The sequence below is a fragment of the Asterias amurensis genome, chromosome 13 (assembly GCF_032118995.1).
Source record: "Asterias amurensis chromosome 13, ASM3211899v1".
Classification (NCBI taxonomy): domain Eukaryota; kingdom Metazoa; phylum Echinodermata; class Asteroidea; order Forcipulatida; family Asteriidae; genus Asterias; species Asterias amurensis.
The window spans coordinates 3,964,373-3,990,538 of NC_092660.1; the positions used below are offsets into that span (position 1 = coordinate 3,964,373).

Here is a 26,166-nt window from a genome sequence, read left to right on the forward strand (position 1 = left end):
TAACACGGTCGGCCATTTATGGGAGTCAAATTTTTGACTCCCATAAATGGCCGACTATGTTAGTTCGCGACGTATAATGAAAACCGTGCAATTTTGAGTGATACTTGTGTGGATAATTATATTCTACTTTGTAAACATCTTTCTAACCATATGCATTTCATAACATACGGTTTCAAACGCTTTTTATAGACCAACTCGTCCGATCCAAGGCAACGTGTTCCTTTAAATTATTGCAGGCCTGATACTTCACAGAGGCAATAAAGGCGATTGCTTCCATGCCCTCGGTCTTTGCCTTGGTTCCCTTGTAGAAATTTACAATTTCCTCATCTTGGTGCCCTTTACCAAGGAGGAATTGCCTTGATGGCCTTGCCCTTTCAAAAATGAAGCATACAGGTCTGCTATCGGCTGGTCCATTATGCATGGTTTATATTTTAAATCATCTTTTTATGCTCTTTGATTATTTCCTTCTATTGTTTTATAAGGATAATTAATTTTAATTATTTGTTGCTAATGATTTAAAGACGTACAGTACATAACGTTATTATTGTTTTTATTATCATGATTTTGGGTTGAACAAAATGTTTTTTACCAGAACGGGTCTCAAACCATCAACCCTTGGATAAATGAGCCAGTGCTCTACCATCTGAGCTATCTCGCCTATCTAAATGTAGAACAGCATAGGGCCATAGAAATAGAACCCGGAGAACGCTGAGCGCAGCCACCCTCTGGGTCGTCTGTGGACGCCACGTATCGATATCGCGCGAAACGCGTGTAACGCGTGTATGGCAAAATGATCATCGCATGACATGCGTGTATGGCAAAATGGCAAGATGTCAGCGCACATAGACTGTTTCTAGTGTGTTCATTGGTCAATGATGACGTCACATGCATAAAAAAAAACGGCAAACACGCATCCATAAAAATGGTCTCACAATGAAACCACACGCACAAATAAGACACTCAACGTTCTCTGGGTTCTATTTCTATGCATAGGGCTAAGCAAGACATGGGTGGGGCAGCAACCAGTCACAGCATTGGTAATGTACAGTTTTTTGGCTGGTAATCTATGTTTGCTAAGCAAGAATTTCCTGTGCTCGGCAATTCTTTATGCTTACATGCTTTGTGAAATTGGGCTCAGCATCTACACAGTTTGGAGGCAGCTTTTTCAGTTATAATGCAAAGGCTGAACGGAGAGGCAACAAAGTATGCACAAATGCAAACATAATTTATGACAACAATGCCAAACAGAATTAATGCCAAAAAGACAGAGCAGCTGTTCTTTTTACAATCATAACATTGCAATAACTTAAAGACACTGTACACTTATGCTAATCGTCAACGACCAGTATGCTCACTTGGTGTATCCCAACATATAAAATAACAAGTCCGTAGAAACTTTGCCTCAATTGGTCATCGAATTTGCAAGAGAAAAACTAAAGAAAAATCACCCTTGTCGCACAAATTTGTGTGCTTTCAGATGCCTAAAAAAATATTAAAAGACTTCAGGTATGAAAGCCTTTTAATATTTGAGTGAGAAATTACCTTTTTCTCGAAAACTTAAGGGAGCCGTTTTTTTCACAACGTTTTGTACTATCAACAGCTCTCCATTGCTCATAACCAAGTACATGTAAGTTCTATAAATGCTAATAATTATTTTGAGTAATTACCAGAAGTGTATGTGCCTTTAAGACAGCTACATGTGACATACCATCGGGAACATTTTCTCATCATGTCAGAATAATTTTGATCAATGACACACAGATCAATTCTGAGCAGTACCAACAAAGACAGATGGCATTGGAAGATTTTTCTACGACCCGCAATTAATCAAATACATGTAAAGATAGACTGACTTCCCTCAGCAAGAGCTGTCAACGTTTTCAGCTTGCAGTCAGCCAAGCTTTCATACAAAAATCAGGAAGATTTTATTTGTGAAGGTTTATTGCAAATAGCAAAATATCATGTTTTGATACTCAAGAAAATTGGAAGATATTTATACGAGACTCACAGGCAACAGTTTTTCACAAAGGTATAATTACACAATGATAGCAATGGTAGCATTTTTTTCAATTGAAAATCATCAAACAACCGGACTTGTTGTGCAGTCATGAGCTTACTGTTACTGGCCCAAGGCTGAAATAACTGGCCTCTGCTTTCAAATGTTAATTTTCTAAGGCATTTTCTCCTTGGTAAAGGGCACCCACGATGAGGAAATTGTTAATTTCTCATTAAGCTTGGGCGATATCACGATATTATCGAATATCGCGATACTAAATTGGAAACAATTTCGATATCGGATCGATTTGGTTTTAATCGAAATATTTCGATATAAAGCGATATGATATCGATTAAGTATTGCAATATCGCGATGTATTTCCTAGCTGAGCGACTTGCACCCCATAGGTTTGGAGTAAAACCAGAAGAATAGGTCATTAGAACACCTCTCTTATGCTATGACTGTCTCTTCTACTACTTTCACAAGGAGTTTAAAGACTGATGATGTCAAATTTAATTAATCGCAATATATTGTCGGCGATATATCGTGATTAAAAAAAAATCGATATCGCCCCAGCTTATTTCTTATGGAGCATTTTAAATGCATTGAAGGCATTAACCAGAGGTAGGCAACTCTGTTGCCTCAGCAAAGTATTATGCCTGCCTGCTAATTATGGAGAAGCTAATGTTCAAAAACATGACATGTATGAGACATGCTGTTTTTACCCAACATTATGGCTGCATACGTTACTATAACTGCATGCACCTGTGAACCATAAATGACAGCTCTACAAGTACACAGTAATAAATTTAGTTGCTTGAGGGGACATCCAAATGTACTACACTGAGATTACATTCCATAAGGGTACATCTAAGCTTGGGCGATATCGATTTATTTTATTCACGATATACCGCCGACAATATATCGTGATATTCGATAAAATCGCGATTAATGAAATTTGACATCATCAGTCTTAAAACTCCAAGTGAAAGTTGTAGAAGAGACAGTCCTAGTATAAGAGAGGTGTTCTAATGACCTATTCTTCTGGTTTTACTCCAAACCTATGGGGTATCAGCTAGCAAATACATCGCGATATTTAATCGATATATCGATATATCGAAATTATCGCGATTATCACGATATATCGCGATATATCGCGATATATCGATATTTCGATTAAAACCAAATCCATCCGATATCGAAATCGTGTCCAAGTTAATATCGCGATATTCGATAATATCTTGATATCGCCCAAGTTTAGGTACATCACTTAGGGTCGGACAGAAATAATTACGATGTAGTATTATGAGTACTGTAAAACAATTTTAAGTTCCCACGACTTACTGCATTAGGATTTCTATTTAATGTTTTAAATTCTGATTTGAATGTGGGTATTGGTTTAGCCACAAATCTTGCTGTTTTGACGGTTAATGGCTTCAGCATTTTTTTGCATCTTGCAATCAGTAAGACTTCGTCTGAAATGCTTTTTAATTAACTATTTAACTTGTTCCTGTTTGCATATACTGTAGGGCCCTTAAGAATAGCAGCTGCAAAACTGATTGTCTTTGTAAAACTGTGAATGAATGAATAAATAAATAAAGATAAACAACAAATTGTATATATTTTTTGCAATTTGTTTCGTTTCGTTTAGCTGTTTCCAGTTTCACTTGAAGAAATACAAACGAAGTTAAAACTTCCAACGTGCATTTACATTGAAATTTAACTAAAGACATCTGTGTTGATATTTAATCGATATACCTTTCCATTTGAAAACAACCCTATGGATTCTGTACAAATGCACACCGAGTCAAGCAATCATGCCATCGCACAGCGCGTACAAAGTGTCGGCGGATTCTACAAGTTGACACCTAATGATAATTGTGTTTCCGCCGTGCGATACATTAGAATGAAGGAGCCACACTTGCATCAAATAATGTCATGCTACCTCCGACTTGCCTCCGGCACATTTTATGAAATCTACGAGGTACGGTAGCCTCTATCGTTAGACAGGGTGGCTGCACGACGGCGTCAGGTAATGCAATCTCTACAGCCAGATAGGTACTATGTGCTTGTATCAACAGGGTACTTGTTTTAATTATAGACCATATTAGTCGAACCGTGTGCAATATTATCATTTAATGGACACTATACTTGGTAGATTATTTCACCCAATTTATTCCTGAAGTTTATGTATCAATACACATGTGCTAAAACAAAAGTACAGTCATAGATTGGTAAATACTCAAAACAAATAATGAACATAAAGCTTACTCGGCGAGAAGCACTGTGCAGCTGTTGATCACTTTATTGAGAAATGATTCCCTTTGAGTTGATAGGGTTCAAAGATTTGTTCACCCAAAATCATTTGAATCTGAGAAACGATTCATGCGTGACTTATTTTTCAGATTCCTGAGGGTTGGTGTTAACTTGAAACAGGAACAATGATTAATTTTAATTAAAGCCGTTATACAGTTTCGGAACAAACAAAAAATCACAGATTTACAAATAACTTACAGGGTTTACAGAAGGTAATGGCAAAAGACTTCTCTTGAAATATTATTCCATGAAATGCTTTATACTTTTTGAGAAAACATTAAAACAATTATCAATTCTCGACGACGAGAATTACGGATTATAGTAAACACATGTCATGACACGGCGAAACGTGCAGAAACAAAGGTGGGTTTTCCCGTTATTTTCTCCCGACTCTGGTGACCGATTGAGCCTAAAATTTCACAGGTTTGTTATTTTATATGTAAGTTGTGATACACGAAGTGTGGGCCTTTGGACGATAATGTTTACCGAAAGTGTCCAATGGCTTTAAAGAGGTTTTGTGAATGATTTAGTCTGTGGCAAAAAAGCAAACTAAAAGGTGCACTAAAAATAAAAGGAGTAAGTATCAAACGTGCTCAGAATACAAAAAATTTTTTGTTAAAGGACAATTGTAAAATTTGTCTACCTCTCTCCACTCTGCCTTGAATTCTTACCTCACACGTGTTGTAATCGCCAGAATCTAGTAGTTGACACAGTGTTGGCAACAAAGCAGGCCAATTCTGGAGCTCTCCCTTGGTTGCTATGGTGGTGATGAGAATACCAACAGTGGCCCGGATCAACGGGGAAGGATCCCCCACGTTCTCCAGACATTCGCTCTTGATGAACTCGGTCACGTTGGGAGGGAAGTTATGGAAATGTGCCTTGACATTGTTCTTGAGAATCAGGCCACTGAGGGATCTGGTCGGCTCATCTGTAGGAATCAAAATAGAATTTACACAGCTCTAGTTAGACCGTGACATTTCAAATGATATTTCAATTTCAACTCTCATGAGTATCTTTTCTGTCAACATAGTGCAGCACTGAGTTGTCTGCGCTAGGAGCAGTCTATACTATGTAAGTGACAGTGTGACAGAGATCTGACTTGAAGAGAACATGAACGTTTTGCAAGATGCCCAGTGCAGAGATTCCTTGGATGTTTTCCTACAAACATTTTTTGGTACATTTTTAAGGTGACAATGTGACATACTTATCTGACTAATGCCCAGTTCACAATGCGAAGCGAATGTTTTGCAGGAGTTGAACACAGTTCAACTGTTTCAAACTATTCGGTGCAAATTTGTACCGTCAAAATTTGAATTCGCATTCGCATTCACAGGAAGTACGAACTGGGCTTTAAAGATTGCATGAACGTGCCAAGATAACAAAAACACACACAAGGGGTGGGTCCCTATATTTGAATATGAACAACACTTGTACAGTCTACGGAAATGAAACTAACAAATTTTACAATAATTCAGTACTGGGTATTAAGATAAAATTTGCTCAGTCTATGAAACTACTGAGTAGGCCAAATAAACTGTTAAACAAATCTTTCACATTCATCAGGGATGACTTGCGCAGTATATTATTATCACTGTGAAACCTAGTTAATTTGCAAACATGAGCTTCAATAGGAATAGAACATCAAAAGTATAAAATGTACATAAATGTACATGGTCATACTGTACCTTTCGGCATAACCAGCCTACTATATAATTAATGATAACAAAGATGGCTCCTCGGCCATTGACCCAGCATTTAATTTGCATAGTAAATTGGAGGGAAAAAACTCATGATCACCCGAGCAAAGCTACACCATGAATCACATCGCTAAGAATACACGTCATGTACGTATCACAGTAGGTTACATTGTAGTCCTACATGTTGTAAAAACCATCTAATTTGGATTAACTGTGTTAGTGCAAGTCACATTGGATTTAGCCAAAAGTTTCACAGGTTTGTTATTTCATGGTTGATCAGTTAAAACATGATCGCTGTCTTTGACTTTGTCAGCTCTACCCCACCAAATAGTCTACCATAGCACACAGTGCAAAATGCTACATATTCAAAAATACATGAAAAATACTTTGGAAATCTTACAGCTTTTAACTAGAAAGGGAAAATTATTGATTGACTCTTGAACTTTTATTCTCAGCTCAATTTTATATGGGGAGTCCCTGGGCCCGTCGAGTTATTCTCCCTCCAAGTAAAAACACCCCTTCACAGGTCTAATTTTCAAATCGTCCGAGCCTCAATCTTGAAAAATGTCCCTAAACCTCTCAGCAATTAGGACCGTTTATTTCAGTTTAGGGCCTACGTGTGTCATCCAAAATACCTCAAGCTGGAAGTCAACAACCCCCAGGTCACAATTGGGCAACATTTTTACACTGAAACACTTTCTGGGGGGCTCTCCAATATGTCTAATATAGAATATTTTCAGGGCCTACAAAATATTAATGAGCTCGACGCTCTGTTTTCTCCTATTTGGTGGGGTGCACCCATAATAGTAGTGTACCTTTAACCATTGAAACTCATAACAAATGTGTGCTGGTGTACTGTGTACACAGATTTGTATGCGCAGTCATTAGTATTATTGGTTCGTTCAAAGTAACCATTATATTTTGTAATCCTATCACAGCAAAATACAACAAAGTGCACCAAGCAGTAAAAGTTCAGGTTGTCTGTAACAATTAGCTATCAACTCAAATGATTTCCCCTGATACTTCACGGAGGCAACTGGTCATAACCTTGGTGCCCTTGAAATGCTCCAGTAGAAATTTACAATTTCCTCATAGGGTGCCCTTTGCCAAAGAGAAAATGCCTTGGTGCCCTTGCCCTTTCAAAAACGAAGCATACAGGCCTGCCCATTCATCGCACCATGCTGCATTTAGCAGGGTTTATAGCAGGGTTCAATAGGGCATTGGTATGTATACGTACTCATGGTCTACATGGGATGTGCAATCCCAGTCCCCAGCAAACATCAGTGCATATTGGTGTAATTAGCAGGTAGGGTGACGGACTGCCCAGCGACAAGGCTGGTGTAAACCAGTTCACTTCACAATGCAACTGAATCCTCCTTGAACTTTGCTGTTTGGCAGGGTTTTCCATTTCAACTGTTTTAGCATTTTTTACGCATTTAAGGGAGGAGGTGGCTAGATAGCACCTTGCGTTGAGATTTACTACACATGCATAATGTATAGTAAGTCATGAACAAGTATATTTAAAGGGGCTGTGTCATCATGATGAAAGCAGACGTGTCACTGTGCATTATAAACTCTCACCCAGTTAAAGGATTTTTGTACTTTTTCTAACATAAAACACAATGTCCACAGATTTACATTTACCTTACACAGTTGGAAGATAATGATAATACAAAGCTTCCCTTGAAATATTAGTTGCTGAGGTGCTGTAGTTTTTGAGAAATAAGTAAAACAATGTCATGAAAATATGTTTTAAAAGCTAAAATAATTTTTTGTCTCAAGATCAGTGAGACGAAAATTATTTTCATGACATTGTTTTACTCATTTCTCAAAGACTACAGCTCCTCAGCTACTAATATTTTCAGGGAAGCTTGAAATATACTGTCATTGTCTTCAAACTGTGTAAGTTTAGTGTAAATCTGTAGACATTGTGTTATTCGTTCTACAAAAAGTACATAGACCCTTTAACACCACGTGTGCGCTCCATAGACATAATACTGAGGGAGGGGGAGCGCACAACTGATCATGACAGCCAGACCCTTTGAAAGGGATAAATTATTAAGCATTTCTCTTTGGACGAGAATTTATGAATTCCCATCCGTACAGTTTACAATAAACACAATCCACCATGGCCCAATTTCATAGTGCTGACTAACAGCCAAATTTGTGCTTACTGCGCGATTTCCATTTCATAGCGCTGCTAACCATAAGCACAGAAAAGGCATGCCAACCTTCCGGTGCTTACCGCACAGAAACAAATGACGTCACAATGCAAATCCATGGTAAACGCGCAATATGGTCGCCCATTTTTTCTGCTAACCTGTGAAATACGCTTGCACCTTAGCAAATTTTTCTGCTATGGTAAGCACGAAAATTTGCTTCCGTTAAGCAGCGCTATGAAATTGGGCCCTGAACAGTGAATATTTCATTGATCACATTTTAATAAAAACAATATTCATGTTGTCAGAAATTCATACCCAACTTTATTCAATAAGTGTGATTTGCAACGCACTGAGCCCTCTACAGTTAGCCCACTGAGAGCCCAAACTTCACAGTGTATCCTGGGTTAAAGATTCATCTTTGGTTTTCTTTTGATGGTCAATAAATAATGTAGGCCAGAGTCAAAACTGCCCAAGCCTACTTTACATAGCGCTGTAAAACCCTGCTGGAATCTGAACCAGAGTACTTTGTCGACTTGAAAAACAATTTAAGAGATGCAGCTTATATAACAAAAATGACTGTAACTATTTTTGTTTAGCGCTGTACTGAAAATGATCTATAGCTTCCAGGTACCTACCCATTTTTATGGTGAGAAAATAGGCCACTTTGAAAAAAAAATTCAGAGGAAACTTGGAAGCTTTACAAATGTCAAGTTTGAGTTGACATAACTACTCTTGAACCACTATGCCCGGCATTTAGTTATTCATTCTACACCCTGGAGAATTTGGGGGAAATCCGACTTGGAAATTTAATTTAGAAACATTTCCTGATATCATTTACATGTAAGGTGGGAACGAATCGCGCAACATGTAGGTTTCGCGTACATGTATACACTGTGTGTGCTCGAAAGAATGAATGCGAGTCAGCAGGGCTTGAAATATTTAAGCTGTACATTTGTACCATAGGCCCAAGGCCAGTGATTTTAGCATCAGGCCAGTTAAAGGCAGTGGACACTATTGGTAGTACTCCAAATAATTATTGGCATAAAACCTTACTTGGTAATGAGTAATGGGGAGAGGTTGTTAGTATAAAACATTGTTAGAAATGGTTCCCTCTGAAGTGACGTAGTTTTCGAGAAAGAAGTAATTTTCCACAAATTTGATTTCGGGACCACAGATTTAGAATTTTAGTCCTCGTAATCAATTATCTAAGCACACAACTTCGTGTGACAAGGGTGTTTTTTCTTTCATTATTAATTTATCTTGCAATTTTGATGACCAATTGAGCTCAAATTTTCACAGGTTTGTTAGTTTATGCATATGTTGAGATATACCAAGTGAGAAGACTGGAATTTGACAATTACCAATAGTGTCCACTGTCTTCAACTCAGCATTTAGCTAAGCAGTCTTTTGTTTTACAGTTAAATAAACCTCAATGTTAACAACTAAATTTATTATGTGTTCAAGCGCTTTGAGACTTTCTTTTTGAGGTGTAATGCGCTATAGAAATGCGGCTGTTATTATTATTTATTTTTGACCTGTAAAAAAAATTCTGGTCCAGTATAAATTTCGAGCCACAAGCTCTTCTGTCTTGCTTATATTTTCCCCACAATTTGAACAATGATATCTGGGCACAAATCATTTCGATGAGAAATTCCATTTACAAATTGTGTGTTGATTTAGAACAGCTGAACATGTGCACTTATTAAACTACATCTCCCAACACTAATAAATAATATAGCGCTGGGAGATACCACTGAATGCACCACCCCTTCTAAACTCAACCACATGCCCACCCTACACAGCCTTTTGTTTGGAGTTGGGCGATTCCATTATCAAGACGGGTTGGGTTCATTTTAGATAGATTCACACTTGATCAAAACTAAATGGCGGTCATAGTGCTAGTGCTATCGTTTTGTTTTTTTTACTTTTTTTTAACATTAATCAGGAGACTCATCCATTGGAAACTATTTGTCAATGCTGTAAACGGCTTGCACAATCAAAATAATTTTAAAATTGGTTTACAATATTTATAAACATTTGTTTGGCTACTTAAATATTATTCAAGTCACATTTGTATGATCATGGCTAGGTCCCATTGTATTCATTTATGCAGTGTAATTTAACTAATTATTTATGAAGTAAATAAATTAACGAGTTGTAAGCAAATTAAGCAAATTCAAACCATCGCCATTTGATTCTACTCAAAATATATAAATGCACTGGCACACTTTATGATTGATGTGATTCCATTAATGTACCAATTTCAAAAAGGAGTTATTCACGTTAATTTTGTCCCACGAAAAGGGCTGATTTGCTTCTTCTTTTTTTATATGTTAATTTATAACCAAGTAAACATTAGGGTTAACCGTTCTCCATTGCACAAGCTAGTGCTAGGCTGCGCGCCAAAATTGCGCGCGACTGCCAATTGACCCCTTGCAAGCGCGTCACACGCGGCGACTGATGCCACGCTCACCATGTTGGTGGGCAGTTAGGTTAACGTGTATTAACGTCGCGTCGCCTAAAATGCGCACTTCACTGCATAACGCACAGCATACTCTATGCATAGAGTTATCCATGAAAACACACAGTGAAATTGCCCACCAGTATGGCGCATTCAAGATTTTTCGGATGATGACGTCAGGTGAAATGGGTCAATATGTACACATTTTAAAACGGTGACTTAAAAAGTACAAACTTAGATTAAAGTCTGAAATATCTCATCCCTCCAATAGTTTAAACTTGATGTCATTTGCATATTTTCAAAAACCCATGGCAAAAAAAAGAGCCAATTGGTTAAATAATGTCTTTGTGCTAGTTCAAATATCAAACACAAACGTACAATGTACACCTGCTTTGGAGATTGACATAGGTAGAGAAAGCTTTGGTATTCACAGCAGATGCATTTAAGTGAAATGTAAAATGATTTACAAAAAGGATAATTGTTAATTTTTTGGGAAGCACGTACAAGTAGGCCTACATAGTCTGGATTTCCTGCACTGAAGTCTTTATTGATAATTAATTAGTGCATAAATCAACTATTAACAGCACTCCAGGTTTATGTATCATTGGAAAATGCCACTCTAAATTACTGGATCACTTCAACTTATTCTCTGTAGAGATATTTAGATTGTTCACTTTTAAGTCATACATAGATCGGTTGTTGTCAATGTAATTCTGATTTATAGCCAAATTTATCAAGAACGATACAGTGAAAGTTCCACCTGAATACAGTGTCTACTTGCTGAGAAAACAGCAACAAAACTGTCACGGTATTTTTAAAACGACATCGATTCCATCTGTACATTTAGCATGGTGACAGCGGGTACCAGCCTCACCTCTGGCCACAGAATTCACAAACGGACACCAATCCCCAGAAATCTAAGTTAACGATTCATGATGAACCATTTCTAAGATTCAAATGTTTTCATTGACTTCTAATCAACGAATGACATTTCGTTTTCTGACGAAATGAATGCGTAGGATGTTTACAACCATTATCTTTAAAACAAGTATGCTTGACAGCAGGACGGTTCTTTTCAGAATTGAGAAGTCTCCCGAACCCCCAAACATCTACTCCCGCGGTAGTAGAATAGGCCTACAGCAAGACAGTTCTCCAAGAACAAACTCTACCTGGCAAGCGCTGAGGTCTAAATGAAATGGCGCTATATAAAAACCCATTGTATTGTATTGTATTGTATTGTATATATTATTGTATAAGTTGATCAAACATGGTGTTACCGAAAACCAAATATACATTGATACCTCACCATGCAATGCCTCAAATTTCGCATAGAAAATACACTCTTTTTAAGTTCTTTACCAAAGTATGACACTACCTTTAAAGGAACACGTTGCCTTGGATCGGTCGAGTTGGTCTTTGAAAAGCGTTTGTAACCGTTTTTTATAAAATGCATATGGGTAGAAAGATGTTGTAAAAGTAGAATACAATGATCCACACAAACATGCCTCGAAATTGCGTGGTTTTCCTTTTACCTTGTCGACTAACACGTCGGCCATTTATGGGGGTCAAAATTTTGACTCCCATAAATGGCCGACCATATTAGTTCGCACAGTAGAAGGAAAACCACGCAATTTCGAGGCAAACTTATGTGGATCATTGTATTCTACTTTTAAAACATCTTTCCAACCATATGCATTTTATAAAAAACGGTTACAAACGCTTTAGTTTTGACCAACTCGTCCGATCCAAGGCAACGTGTTCCTTTAATGATGAAGCCTTTATGCGTTTGGGGGGTTCAAATTTGTTTCCATAGATGTACCACTGGGACAATTAGTCAATACTGCATTTCCCTGCAGTAAATTATGACAAGATCCAGAGCTTCACTAGCAAGTGAATGAAAACTTTGGGCCAGGGTGGGCGGGGTGTGTGTACATTCGTTAGACCTTCACTTCTTCAAGGTTATAAAGCTATCATCATAGGAAACTGGGATCACGTATTAATTAACAGTTAATACTTCAATGAGAGTTTTAGCCTGGTACTAGTCATTGGTTGGTGTCCCATGCTGGGGGACAGCCAGGGTGATCCCACCCAAAGGCTACTCTTCAATGGTGTGTAACCATCAGGCTCACCCAGGGGATATGACACGGCCAAGGTTAACAAATCAATCATCCACACACGCCATCTTTTTTCTCTTTCAAACTTTCAGGAACTTCTTTTTAACTTCCCTCCTTCTTAACTTCCAAGGCTTTTTTGCATTGCTCGATCATTGATGCTTCATTCATATAATATTGATTTGAGAATTTAGCCAGGATTTGGTTAACAAAAGAGTGTCAAAAATGTCCCTCTGAAACAAAGTTATTTAAGAAAACTGTATCTGAAAAACCTCTAACAAAATCCAAAAGCTGATCTTGGTTGTTACAACATAAATAAAGGACAACAAACTTACGTGCTAAAAATTGAGCATGTTTTTCATCATTTTCTTCAGACTCACAGAAAGGATTTAAGCAAAATTTTCCCAATTAATATTTCATATATTTTATGGTTGTCCACACAAAACATGACCGCTGTCTTGCTTCATTTTGACAATCATGTAACATCTTACAACCAATTACAGATAATAAATTTTATTGACAATGTGTCAGAAGTTCAGTTAAGTCTGAAAATTAGTTAGTTGTACAGTCATTTCAGGACAGTTTTGGCTTCATTCAGGAATTGGTCATAACTGTGGGTAGATTTACATCAGCAGACACTACACTTCCTTTAAAGGCACTGGACACCTTTGGTAATTGTCAAAGACAATTGAATTATTTGATGCAACTTTGTGACGTCAGCATTCGGATGGCACTCGCACTTGCAGAAAGTATGGACCAGGCTTTACACACAAAATATACTATTAAGCCATACATCCGAATCTGGCGTCTACATCTACAACTACGGCTGTTGCTAGGGTGTTGCTAAGGCATCCTCTACCTAGCTCAACACATGATGATGCAGAAATCTAGCTGTAACCGCCAATTCGAACACGACCAGAGTCCAGAAATTGTTACTAACTTACCTTCTGTTTTCAACTTGGTCAACACGTAGATCAGAAAATTATTGAAGTCTGGGAATTGATTTAGTTGTTCAAGTTTCTGTGAAAAAACAAATTAAGTTAAGGAAAAGATTGTTCGAAATGTTTGAAAAAACAATGGTGGCCATCTTACATCTTGATAACACCTGTAAGTTTGTACAAATCAACATATTTTTCAGAAATTGTAGCAGACGGCAGGCATTAAGCCCCTCCCTCCTACCCCTATCATACGATTTGTACACTTTTGAAAACGGTGATAATTGTCAACAGCCCCTAAGACTAAAGAATCATGGGTGTTCTTCCTCCATGGTTACATGTGCTGGTCCGATGTTTCGTTGTTGCGAGAGCAAGGCAGTATTTCCTTAGTCCTTAGACTAGTTAAAGGGCACATTAGTGATTAAGAGAAATGTAAATTTGAATAGGAATATTTTAAGAGGTACCAAGGGGCATGTAGGCAAGACCGATCCAACAGCTCTGCCTCATTGCATATTGACCAATCACAACCCATTGCGCCACCAAAAGTCCGACGAAATTAAGTCTGACATATGCGTGTGCATACACTTGGCGCGCGCAGCAAAGTTGTGCACAATGTCATTGGAGAGGCTCACAAGTTCTTGCTCACACATGCGCCATGGGCGGAGCCTAATGCATCGGTCTATTGCTGCAGTTGCCCCCACGAACTTGAGGTATCCAGCTTGCATCTGATGTAGTTGACCTATAACCCAAAATTATAAACTATCATCATCATCATTTATAAAGAATGTTGACCTCGCTCAGTTGTCACTTATCAGTCAAATTATGCTGACGGCAATCAAACAACTTTTCGTTTTAACGCATAACTCTGGAAGATTTTAGGGCGACAAAGTTAAATCCGGAATATCCTAAATAAAAAATCAACCTGTCATCACGGCACGCAGCACAAACGACTGATGGCACTAATCAACCACTATTGAACAATATTGGGGTCCGCAAAAACCTCCATCATTCCTTAATTTATTCTATATTAGTTTATAAAAAACCTTTATTTTTATTAAAAAATTTACAATCTCAAATCTTACTTCAATAAAAATCCTTCATTTTTGCATTTTATAAAAACTAGCCAATTATTTACACATTCAAATCAACATTTGAGACAAATTCCTGCAATCCCAAGCATGAACATATAATTTTAAGACTACTTTCCATTTCGTAGAAAATATGGATTCAACACCTTTGTTTTTATTGTGATTTTGAACAGAAATGAAGAGTGAAATGCCTTCTTTCAGATCAAGTCGCTTGGCCGTTGCGTGATGGTGTACATTGCATTGTGCACGTTATATGCAACATTCAAACCGTCAAAAATGAGTGTCACTCACTGCAATTCTACACTACACAACGCACGTGCAATGGCGGTCATGTAAATACAACGACCATTTTTCTTCCAACAAAACATCGTGCAAAATCTACCTAAACAACACCGAATTCCCTACAAATTAATCCCAAATGATAAAAGGATACTTGTTGAACCGCTCGTTGTATCTCTGTGTCTGGGCTTTGCGACTCTTTCAAGAGTTGTAGAATTTGAGAAAGTCCTGCTTGGGAAGGTTGCCACGCCATATCGCCATAGATTTTCACGATCTTTCAATGTGTTCTCGTTGGTACCCCGGCGGCGCTTTCATGTTACCATCAATCACACTCAAAATGAGTATTCGGGACCAGTGTAGCCAACAGCAGTAGTGTGTGTGTGCTCCATGCCATTGCGTGTGCGTAGCTGATGGGGAGAAAAACGCAGTCTCAGACTTGAATTCAAGTCTAGTTTTTTATTTCAATTTGTGCCTTTTCAATGCCATCTCCCCCCCCATAAAAATGTTCATTTTGGCAGGCCATTTTTTCATCGGATAATGGAATCCCTTCCTAAAAAAAACAATCTTGTCCACACAAAAAAGTGCGATATTATTTGCTGCTGTGTGATATGGCGTCTGCCACATAACTATCTGGCAGCCACTGGATAATTAAGTGGCGGCCGTATAGGGTAAGGGCTGCCACATAATAAAGTGGCGGCCGCCAGATTAATGGTACAAAAACAAATTATCGCACTAATGAACAACTATTTCACATCCTATCTCCTGGCACTATCCTGCTTCCACAGATAAATGATTAAGAAAAGTCATATTATTTTGTTTATTGTGAACACTTTCCCCTTCGTTTTATACCTAGTGGAAACCCATGGCACCTCAAGAGGGCGGTGTAAAAAAAAATGAGCAGTTGACAGCTGGCGACTGAGGGCGTCATTTACAAAGTCTGCTACTTTGTACATTTCTAAACGGTAATCGGTATGTGTGACCAAGTTGACCTACTTGTATTCCTTTAGTATAGGGGTCAAACCATACGTCGTGTCTAGCAGTTACCGTTTAGAGAGTCACCGTGTTTGATCACAACAACAATGCATCAAACCAGCACGCATCACGTCAGCGTAATGATGAGGTCTATTTTTAGGTAGTTTGTCATTGTTGTTTTGCCAGCGTGTAATCTGTTTTTAGCAGATAGTTTATCGCGATTTGGAGCTTTGGGTAGTTCAGTGTGTGGTATGGTTGAGAGTGCATGTGGTCTAATCCAGGGGTAAAAAAGGGGATAGTAAGTAGTAAAGAATTCAGTTTGAATTAAATCATCAGAACCCGGCTGATTGTATTGTAATTGTATCACCAGATCACTATCACTTTTATTTATCAGTGATTTGGTGATCCTGGATTCCTGCTGACTGCTGCTGTACCAAAATGAGGATGAGTGGTGAGTGAGCTGAGTGATATTGAATACTCATATACTGATTAGTGATTGACAATATAGGCTACTTGCTTTACTAAACTTTACTAAATTAAAAATTAAGTAGAAAATAGAATGATCCGTTGTTTTAGCTGGGGTTGACTTGGCCCACCTTGTTGAGCTGTTGGCTCCGCTTTTAATAATTAACATGGGTTTCATCACTGTCGCCATTACATAATGGCGACAGTGATGAGACTGATGTTAAAAGCGGAGCCATTCTGTTAATAACAGATCAACAAGGTGGGCTAGGGTTGACTCTTCAGAATGACTTTTTTTTTTTCTTTTTTTTTTGGGGGGGGGGGGGAGATTGCCAAATGCGAAATAGTCCAAGTGCTAGTGGATACAACTTAAATAGATGCACACTTCTTAGTTGCGATAACGTAACCCTCCTGCCGTCGGCAGGAGGGTTACATTATCGCAACTACACACTTCTAAGCTGTACTATAGTATTATAATCTAGTCTGCGCTTGCACAATAGTTGCTCCAAAAAGAAACACTATAAATAATATGGGCAATCTTATAGCTAGGTTAGGGCGACTCTGTAGTTAAGTTAGTGGCATTTATTTGATCCAATGGTGCACAACTACAAGGAATTTTAACAAACGAAGCAAAGTGATGAAAACTATCAATATAATCAGTTCTGGTCGTTTTTTTTTGTTCTTTCACAGAGACTGAGTAATAACATGCCTACCCCAACAGTCAAAACAAGAAAAAACTAACTCCCAAACACATCACAGCAACCAAGATCCGTCCAGCATCATGAAAGACATCGCGACTGATGAGGTAGATAACGATGAAGATTGCACTTTCCCGGACGACGAGATGAGCCAACTGACATTACTAACTTTACCTCCAGAACTCTTGCTCAATATCATCTCCTATCTCAGCGCCAGGTTCGTTGTTCATCGGCTGAGTTTAGTCTGCAAGGAGCTCCATCAATTAATTTCTGATGACGCAACCTGGAAGATCCGGATCAGTAAACGATGGCCAAATCAATATCCAATTATTCCAGGTAAATATTCATCTGAAGACGGGAAAATTGGCAAAATTTGACAGCTACTTTATCATTCGTTAGGACCAACAACATAATCATATACAGGGCTCAATTTTGAGCCTGTAAGCACAAAAAACACGTTAAGCACAGAATAGTATTGCTCAGCAGAAACAAGTTACCAGCCCAAATTACTAAAGTTTGCCCTGATGTGGCTGGTGCCCGACTCAATTTTTGGTTAGCAAAGAATTTGTCTGGCAGTATTTCCTGCTTTGAAACAGCTTTATGAAATTGGGTCCTGCAGGCTCTTGTGGATCTTCTTCAAACAGGCACAAAATTTGAGGCCTGAAAATATACCCTGGCATGTCTTGGAGTTTAAACTATGAAAGGGCAATGCAATTTTTCATTTTGAAAGTGGCACTTCCATTTCAATATCTTCCATTGGTGTTCTTATCCACTCAGCCATGACAGGCCTGTATAGTTACATGGAGGCCATGACCCCCTTGCCCCTGTTCTTGACCGTGGTGCCCCTCCAAAAGTTTCCCATTAAATGGCCTTGCCCTTTTTTAAGATGACATTCCAGGACTGCCATGATAGCCATTAACAGGCCTGATACTTCACGGAGGCAACGAAGGCGATTGCCTCCGTGTCCCCTGGTCACTGCCTTGGTGCCCTTCAAATGCTCCAGTACAAATTTGCAATTTCATCATAGGGTGCCCATTACCAAGAAGAAAATGCCTTGGTGCCCTTGCCCTTTCAAAAACGAAGCATACAGCCCTGCATTAATCAGCTGATGTATGGATTTTCTTTTTCGATACAGTTGAAGACGAAGAGTTTGATTGGAAGCTGGCATGCATGGAGAGAGAGGAACAATGGCATTTATGGACAGCCACTCAAGACATGGAATATTTCTCGTTGACCAATGGTCACTTCGGAGAGATTGATACTGTACATCTAATGCAGGTCAGTCAAGAACGAAGAACAATGGTTTTATTTCCCTAATGAGTAAGCGAAACGAGTCTGCTTGAATTTGTTTATTGTTTCAGGAAGTGGTTTTAAGTCAAAACAAAGAGTTCAATGCCATCGTTAGTTGACTGAGTGGAATCAGAATGCATTGAAGAGGTCTTAAAATATTTGTTAAACTCTTTCATGCACTGACCTGTCGCAAGCAACCCATTTATATCCTTTTAGAAAATAGTAGTAAAACAAGACAAAAAGATTGCACAGCCGGACAATTTTCAGAATAGGAAAGAGGACTCTTGAGGGTGTTATTTTGACCTGTCTTTGGGGGTAGCTCTTTGTAATTCACCAAGTAAACAATATTGTGACCATATATTAATTAATGTATCACTTTTTAAATGGTGCATTAAAAGGTTAAACACTGAGGCCTGGTTCTTAATAATTTGCCGAAAAGAAAATGAGTTTAAATTATCGGGAACCAGGCCCCATCTTTAAACAACTAGTTAAGCCAATCTCTCACATACAAACATTGGTATAACATGTATAATTATGAATTGCTCAAATCAAGAAGTTTAGAAACGGATAAACTGTATTTATTTATATACTATTGATTTTTTTTTTTCAATGATTTTAATCAGAACGGTGAGATTTGCGTCTCAGGATCTCGTGATCGATCGTTCTGCGTCTGGGATCTACGGAGGCTGGATCAAACCAATCAAGAGAAATCCATCAAAGCAGCCCAGGTCAAATCAACGGATGGTCATAAGGTGAGTATTAACAACTTTCAACCTTGGGTTGCTGTAGTGGTATCTTTCCACGCATCCCATCTCTGGGACCCAGTTCGAATCCTGTTGTGGCACTGTGTGTATTGGGTTTTCAGTCAGGTTTGCATAGTTGTATCTTTCCACGCATCCCATCTCTGGGACCCAGGTTCGAGTCCTGCCATTGGCACTGTGTGGATTGGGTTTTCAGTCAGGTTGGCATAGTTGTATCATTCCACGCATCCCATCTCTGGGACCCAGGTTCGAATCCTGCCATTGACACTGTGTGGATTGGGTTTTCAGTCAGGTTTGCATAGTTGTATCTTTCCACGCATCCCATCTCTGGGACCCAGGTTCGAGTCCTGCCATTGGCACTGTGTGGATTGGGTTTTCAGTCAGGTTGGCATAGTTGTATCATTCCACGCATCCCATCTCTGGGACCCAGGTTCGAATCCTGCCGTTGGCACTGTGTGGGTTGGGTTTTCAGTTAGGTTGGCATAGTTGTATCTTTCCACGCATCCCATCTCTGGGACCCAGGTTCGAATCCTGCCATTGGCACTGTGTGTATTGGGTTTTCAGTCAGGTTGGCATAGTTGTATCATTCCACGCATCCCATCTCTGGGACCCAGGTTCGAATCCTGCCATTGGCACTGTGTGGATTGGGTTTTCAGTTAGGTTGGCATAGTTGTATCTTTCCTCGCATCCCATCTCTGGGACCCAGGTTTGAATCCTGCCATTGGCACTGTGTGGGTTGGTTTTACAGTCAGGTTGGCATAGTTGTATCTTTCCACGCATCCCACCTGTGGGACCCAGGTTCGAATCCTGCCACTGGCACTGTGTGGATTGGGTTTTTAGTCAGGTTGGCGTAGTTTTATCTTTCCTCGGATCCCATCTCTGGGACCCAGGTTCGAATCCTGCCATTGGCACTGTGTGGATTGGGTTTTCAGTTAGGTTGGAATAGTTGTATCTCTCCTCGCCTTCCACCTGTGGGACCCTTGTTCAAATCCCGTTGGGGCACTGTGTGGATTGGGTTTTCAGTCCCTACCCAGCCTCAGTACCATGCGCAGCGCGCCGAATCGATACCTCTTCGATTCGTCACTAACCCCTAGCTCCCAAGGGTGACTACTTTGCATGCACTCTTGTTAAAATCTTTTGAATGCTTGTAGGACACTTATTACACAAGTTTTTTGACGCAATTCCATCGCGGATAAATCCTGTTTTTACACAGTCCCTGTAAAATGCATAAAGTTAAGGATATATCTTATGATCGAAGAGGAATGAGGGGGACCATGGCTTGATGTGAGTTACCATACTCGAGTGTTGATAAAAGATTCATTATTGTTGTTGTTGTTTACAGGGCTGGGTGTGGCATGTTACTTCAAAAGACAATGTTGTTTGTACTTCATCCTGGGACCAATGGATTAACCTCTGGGATGCTAATTATGATTTTGAGCGTATCCAAGGATTCAAGTGAGTAGAAAACACCGTTTCATCAAAAACCACAAGTATGCAATAGTTATACCACTTATACCAGGCCCAATATGTGGCAGAAGGCGTACCCCCAAATGTCGCAAAGTTAAACACACTCTATTTCCTCTTGTACCTTCTCTAAAATTGTTTTCCTGAGATTTCCAGAACACGTTGAAGACATAATAGGAGGGGGTAGTACATCATGCCACTTATCAGCCACAAAATGAGTTTCAGGGCTTGAAATTTGTGGGTTTTATTTTGGGGATCTATAAGACCACAGTGGCTCAAAATTTTAAGATTAAAAATTGAAGACACATTTCCTGATCCAGTTTATTACGTTTGTATTTGAACAAGCGCTGAGACATGTTTCAGAAAATTTATTTTCTTTGTCTTTATGTGTATCAGGTATACTTTACTGTGTCATTATTGAGTAGAATTGTTATTGTATTTTATCCAGTATTTAAATTAGTGTTAACTGTTTGTGTTATTTCAGGGGCAGTTCAGCCTTTTTGTGCTCCATTCTTCATGAACGTGAGGTCATTGCAGGGGCCTACGATAAACACGTCTACGTATTTGACAAAAGAGGTGAGTATAATTTGGTATGTAAAGATGGAGCCGTTAGATGTGTTATACTATCACCAGCTCTCCTGTACTCATTACCAAGTAAAGTTTTATAATAATAATGATAACCAATTGTTTCTGAAATAGAAACTTTGATTAGCTGTTATTTTCCCGCTTCTTTCTGGATCCTTCCCTTAATCCCTTTCCCTTCTCTTTTTCTATAAATGGATATGTTTTTGTTTGTACTTGAATATGCCTCTGAAGGTCCGGTTTGAAACGAAAGCTAAGGCCATCTACCCTATTCATTATTTTTAATAATGATAACCATATATATTCAATACTAAATATTCAATATTCAATAATACGTTTATTCCATACTCTTGTTGAAATAAAACCAATTGTGAGAACTAAACAGTACATAGAAAATAAACAAATCTAAAGTGCATTAAATTATACAAAAACAATATTTAATCTAAAAGCAAATAATGAATTAATAAATTAATAACTAGGAGTTAACTATGTACAAGACAGGAGTGATACCATGAGGCTGTTAGATAAACTGCGGCTTGTTGACCAGATTTGTGTAGCGCCATTCCAACTAGATCATGGCGCTCAGCAACAACAGGCAATGAACAACAAATACAATTAAAGAGTAACTGGGAACAGGTGGGTTTTTAAGTCGGTTTTTGAATGACGAAACAGTGTCCAGTGATCTGATGCGAGATGGTATACTGTTCCACAGTTTCATGTTAATAATTATGTTGAGTTGTAAACAACAAAGTGTCCAGGGGTCGATTTCACAAAGAGTTAGGACTAGTCCTAACTTAGGACTAGTCCTAGGAGATATACAAATTGCATGGATAGTCCTAAGTTAGGACGAGTAACTGGTCCTAACTCGAGATAACACTAGTCCTGACTCTTTGTGAAATCCACCCGAGTGCCTTTAAATTAAATGTAGAAACAAAATTTGACATGACTTGATAGATCGGAACGAAGGGAGTACACTCAAGCTACGCATGCACAAGAAACCAGTTCTAGCCATAGCATCGGACGAGAACTACATCATATCGGGAAGCGAGGATTCTACGATCAATGTGTTCGATCGACGAGCTGCAAAGACCTACAAAACCATCAAGGTATAAAACCACTGTAATAAGGAGTTAATTTTAAAAGAAAATACTAAAAGCACGCATATCGGTAACTTAGTGATGCTCAAAGACGCTTTAACATACAATATTTTCCTGCAGGGTATGTGGGACTACATTTAAATTATGAGACCTAATCCTTTTGCATTGCACCATGTAATGGTTTACAAGGTGCTTTGGCGCAATATGCAGTCAATCAAACCAGGAACATCTGGGCAAACCCCTTCTCTTTGCGATAAGTGCACTGGGTTCTTTTACGTGCCTTACACAACACACGGGACCGATGGCTTTATGTCCCATCCGAAGGACGAAGCAATGGTTAAGTGTCTTGCTTATACAAGTGTCACGACTGGGATTCGAACCCACACTCTGTTTATCAGAAACACCAGAGTGTGAATCCGACCACAACACTTTAGGGGTATAGGGAGACACTGTTTAAAAAGTCTATTGTGATGCCCAAGAGTTTTTCTAAGTTGCCTGTAAAAAAAAAAATCCTAATATGCCAAGGCCTGGATTCAATCTTGTAATCTGATAAACTGATTGTTTATTACTTTGATGTTTCTTTTGTTCCCCAGCTGGATAAGTTCCCATTGTGTATGTCTTATGATCTCGGTCAGCTATGGGTTGGAAAGAAAAACGGACAAGTGGATTTGCTTGATCCAACCCATGGGGAGTTTGACGTCGTACAGGTAAGAGTTTTGTCCTAGAGAATTTTTACTTAGTTTTTTTTTTTTTTCACCATTATTCACTTACAGAGCTATGCGTATAAGCGAAGAATGCCAACCCATGTGGACTACGCGCAAACACAAGTAGAAATTCCCTGCTAACTTGTGAAATACACTTGATGTAAGGGCATGTAATTCCCTGCATTCATAAGCGCTGTGAACAAAGCGTGCGCAGAATTCCCTGCTTCATTAGCACTGGTTCTTTGCTTACGGTAAGCAGAGCCATGAAAATTTGACCTTGGTGGCAATCAATTAAGCTAGTTAGCAATTTGTTTTGAAGTTTTCCTGCATTTTCTTTTTCAGACTTACGACGTTGGACACACAGGGAAAGTCACAGACATCACCCACAGTCTGGGGTCTATAATCACCTGCTCTACCGACAAAAAAATTAGAGTAAGTAATCATTCTTTATGATGTCCGGGATGGAAGGGTAGCTGCCTAGCATGTCTAAAACCTAAGCTACGAAAAGTTTTGTAATCTCCAGGGGTTTTGGGCGATCCAGTTAGTAAATGGCTGGGCGGTTTCGGGGTTGGCACAGAGACTTAGAGGTTATATCACATGTTCATGTGACCAAACAGAGTTCATAAACTCTCAGATGTGTTTATTATCGATGATTATTGTTGTGCCTTCTAAAATCAACAGATCCATGAGCCAAACCATAACCCTTCCACATTCCGGGTCATCGACTGTCAGACATCCCTCGCTTCTCTGAATACTAACACCAACGTCTTAGCTGCAGCAGGCAGTGATTGCTGTGTCAAAATCTGGAGACCGATCCGAGAGCCAGAGTCCGAAGGTACGAAGGAACGGAACTTGGGAATGAAGAAAACAAATGGCAATTGTGATATGACTTATTGGGTCTCGTAGTTTTGCAATAACTTCAAACCTTTTAGCCCCAATGGCCCCTTGTCGACTGTGCACTATACTTTGCTTGAGCCCCAATGGCAAAATCTGGAGACCGATCCGAGAGCCGGAGTCCGAAGGTACGAAGGCACGGAACTTTGGAATGAAGAAAACAAATGGCAATTGTGATATGACATATTGGGTCTCGTAGTTTTGCAATAACTTCAAACCTTTTAGCCCCAACAGCCCCTTGTCGACTGTGCACTATACTTTGCTTGAGCCCCAATGGCGACTTTAGTCACCCAAGAACACACAAAAACATTTGATAGATTCCAATTCCTAATTCACTCATTGTTTATCTTCAACAGAAGCTGCAACGGCCAGAGCTTTGGAAAGAAAAGAACAGCATGTACCTCCAGATTTAGTGTGGGTTCCGTTATAATACCTAGGTTGTCATTTGTATACTATATAGATTCATTGTGCGAGTGCAAAAAGGGCTTGAAAAGCAGCTTACATAATCTACGTGTTTGTAACTACTGCACAGACCATTACAGAATAGCTTTATTAAAGAAAGAGGTTAGAATAACACATCCGTTTCCTCTGGCAACTCACACCTGTTATTTCTATTTAATTCGTGTTTTTACAAACAGTGGACTTCACAAAGCAGCAACTGACTGCCCCAGGCAGATAAACTAATAATCCATTAAGTTTTATGACCCGTGTAACTCAATGTCAACACACTCACTCATTGCAAAGGATGTATACTTTTCAAATTTTTGTGACAAATTCAGAAATGTTTTAATGAAGCTTTATCGTCACGCATCGTACTCACTCAAACTGTAACAAATGTGATACCAAAAAAACACATGGGTATTTGCTGTGTGAGGGTCAGAACAAAAGTAAATGTTTTGCATGTCTGTATAGAACCTAACCATCAACTGTACTCCTATGGTGTTCGCCATATCTCGTAACGGCTAACAACATGGTTTGTAATTTCCTGTGTTTAATGTGCTCTCGTCGCATAAGGGGCAGTATCCACCGAAATAATAGTTCAGTTGCCGATTTCACAAAACTCTTCCTAACTTAGGGTTAATCTTATGACTTAGGACGAGTCCCAACCCTGCACTGTAGCATGCAGACCTTAAGATTAATCCTAAGTTAGGACGAGTTACTCGTCCTAACTCGAGATAGGATTAATCCTAGCGTTTCATGAAATCGTCTGCAGGTCCATTGCACACATGCTTGAACATTCACTATATGAATGCAAGATTTCAAGCAGTGATCATACAATCGATATATCAAAGGCGCACCCGTAGATAAGATGCAGTGACTTCTGAAGGTCAGATAAGACTCATCTTGTACACAGGAAATTATGGTGACAAGTTTACAAATATAATTATGTTTGTAAAATTACATACAGCATAATTTACCCCTACTATTTGTGTCCAATGTTATGTGTGTGAATTACTATGTTTAGTTTATATAAAGTGAGTTTATTATTTTTATCTGTACATAGTTTGGTGTGCAAGTCAACATAAGTCAAATTATGTTCACAGAAAATGATTTAAAGAGTTCCGATTACTACTGAGCTTTATTTATTATTAAAGGCAGTGGACACTCTTGGTAATTGTCAAAGACTAGCCTACACAGTTGGTGTATCTCAACATATGCATAAAATAACAAACCTGTGAAAATTTGAGCTCAATCGGTCATCAAAGTTGCGAGATAATAATGAAAGAAGAAAACACCCTTGTCACACGAAGTTGTGTGCGTTTAGATGGTTGATTTTGAGACCTCGAGTTCTAAATCTGAGGTCTCGAAATCAAATTTGTGGAAAATTACTTCTTTTCGAAAACTATGTCACTTTAGAGGGTGCCGATTCTCATAATGTTTTATACCATCAACCTCTCCCCATTACTCGTTACCAAGTAAGGTTTTGTGCTAATAATTATTTTGAGTAATTACCAATAGTGTCCAGTGACTTTTAGCAAGTCGGATGAAAAAAATGATGGAAACAAATCGGAAAATTAATGAAAACAAAAGATGATGTAGCTTGGAATGTTTTAATCAAAAATCAATACATTTCCATTCAATGCCTTCAGTAATGTAACTTAGAACGGTTTATGTGAATAAAGGCTGCAGTAAATTTTACTATAAAAATTAATACAGAAGACATTTTGGTTTTTTATTTCAAATTTGTTGCTTTTAT

The 26,166-nt window shown here is 38.8% G+C and overlaps 2 protein-coding genes across 3 annotated transcripts in view; one reads left to right on the forward strand and one right to left on the reverse strand.

Moving 5' to 3' along the window:
• LOC139946553 (transportin-1-like) overlaps positions 1-15,340 on the reverse strand; it is a 59,405-nt gene extending 44,065 nt beyond the window's left edge. Inside the window, exons 1-3 of the mRNA XM_071944249.1 lie at positions 15,200-15,340; positions 13,688-13,763; positions 4,984-5,240 (exon numbers count right to left, since the gene is read on the reverse strand). Coding sequence (XP_071800350.1) covers positions 4,984-5,240; positions 13,688-13,763; positions 15,200-15,298 — 432 coding nt within the window. The 5' untranslated portion in view covers positions 15,299-15,340. The remainder of the gene's footprint in view (positions 1-4,983; positions 5,241-13,687; positions 13,764-15,199) is intronic.
• Positions 15,341-16,059: 719 nt separating this feature from the next.
• LOC139945761 (F-box/WD repeat-containing protein 9-like) lies at positions 16,060-26,117 on the forward strand. Of its 2 annotated transcripts, XM_071943163.1 has the most exons (12): positions 16,109-16,177; positions 16,412-16,468; positions 17,170-17,513; positions 18,313-18,455; positions 19,091-19,219; positions 20,571-20,683; positions 21,177-21,268; positions 22,229-22,380; positions 22,965-23,078; positions 23,418-23,507; positions 23,757-23,910; positions 24,326-26,117. In XM_071943163.1, exons 3-12 carry the CDS (start codon positions 17,261-17,263, stop codon positions 24,397-24,399), a joined length of 1,314 nt encoding a protein of 437 aa, XP_071799264.1. In that variant the 5' UTR covers positions 16,109-16,177; positions 16,412-16,468; positions 17,170-17,260; the 3' UTR covers positions 24,400-26,117. The 2 variants fall into 2 exon arrangements, with proteins under 2 accessions (XP_071799265.1, XP_071799264.1); XM_071943164.1 differs by lacking the exon at positions 16,412-16,468 and having other exon boundaries at positions 16,060-16,177.
• The last annotated feature ends 49 nt before the right edge of the window (positions 26,118-26,166 follow it).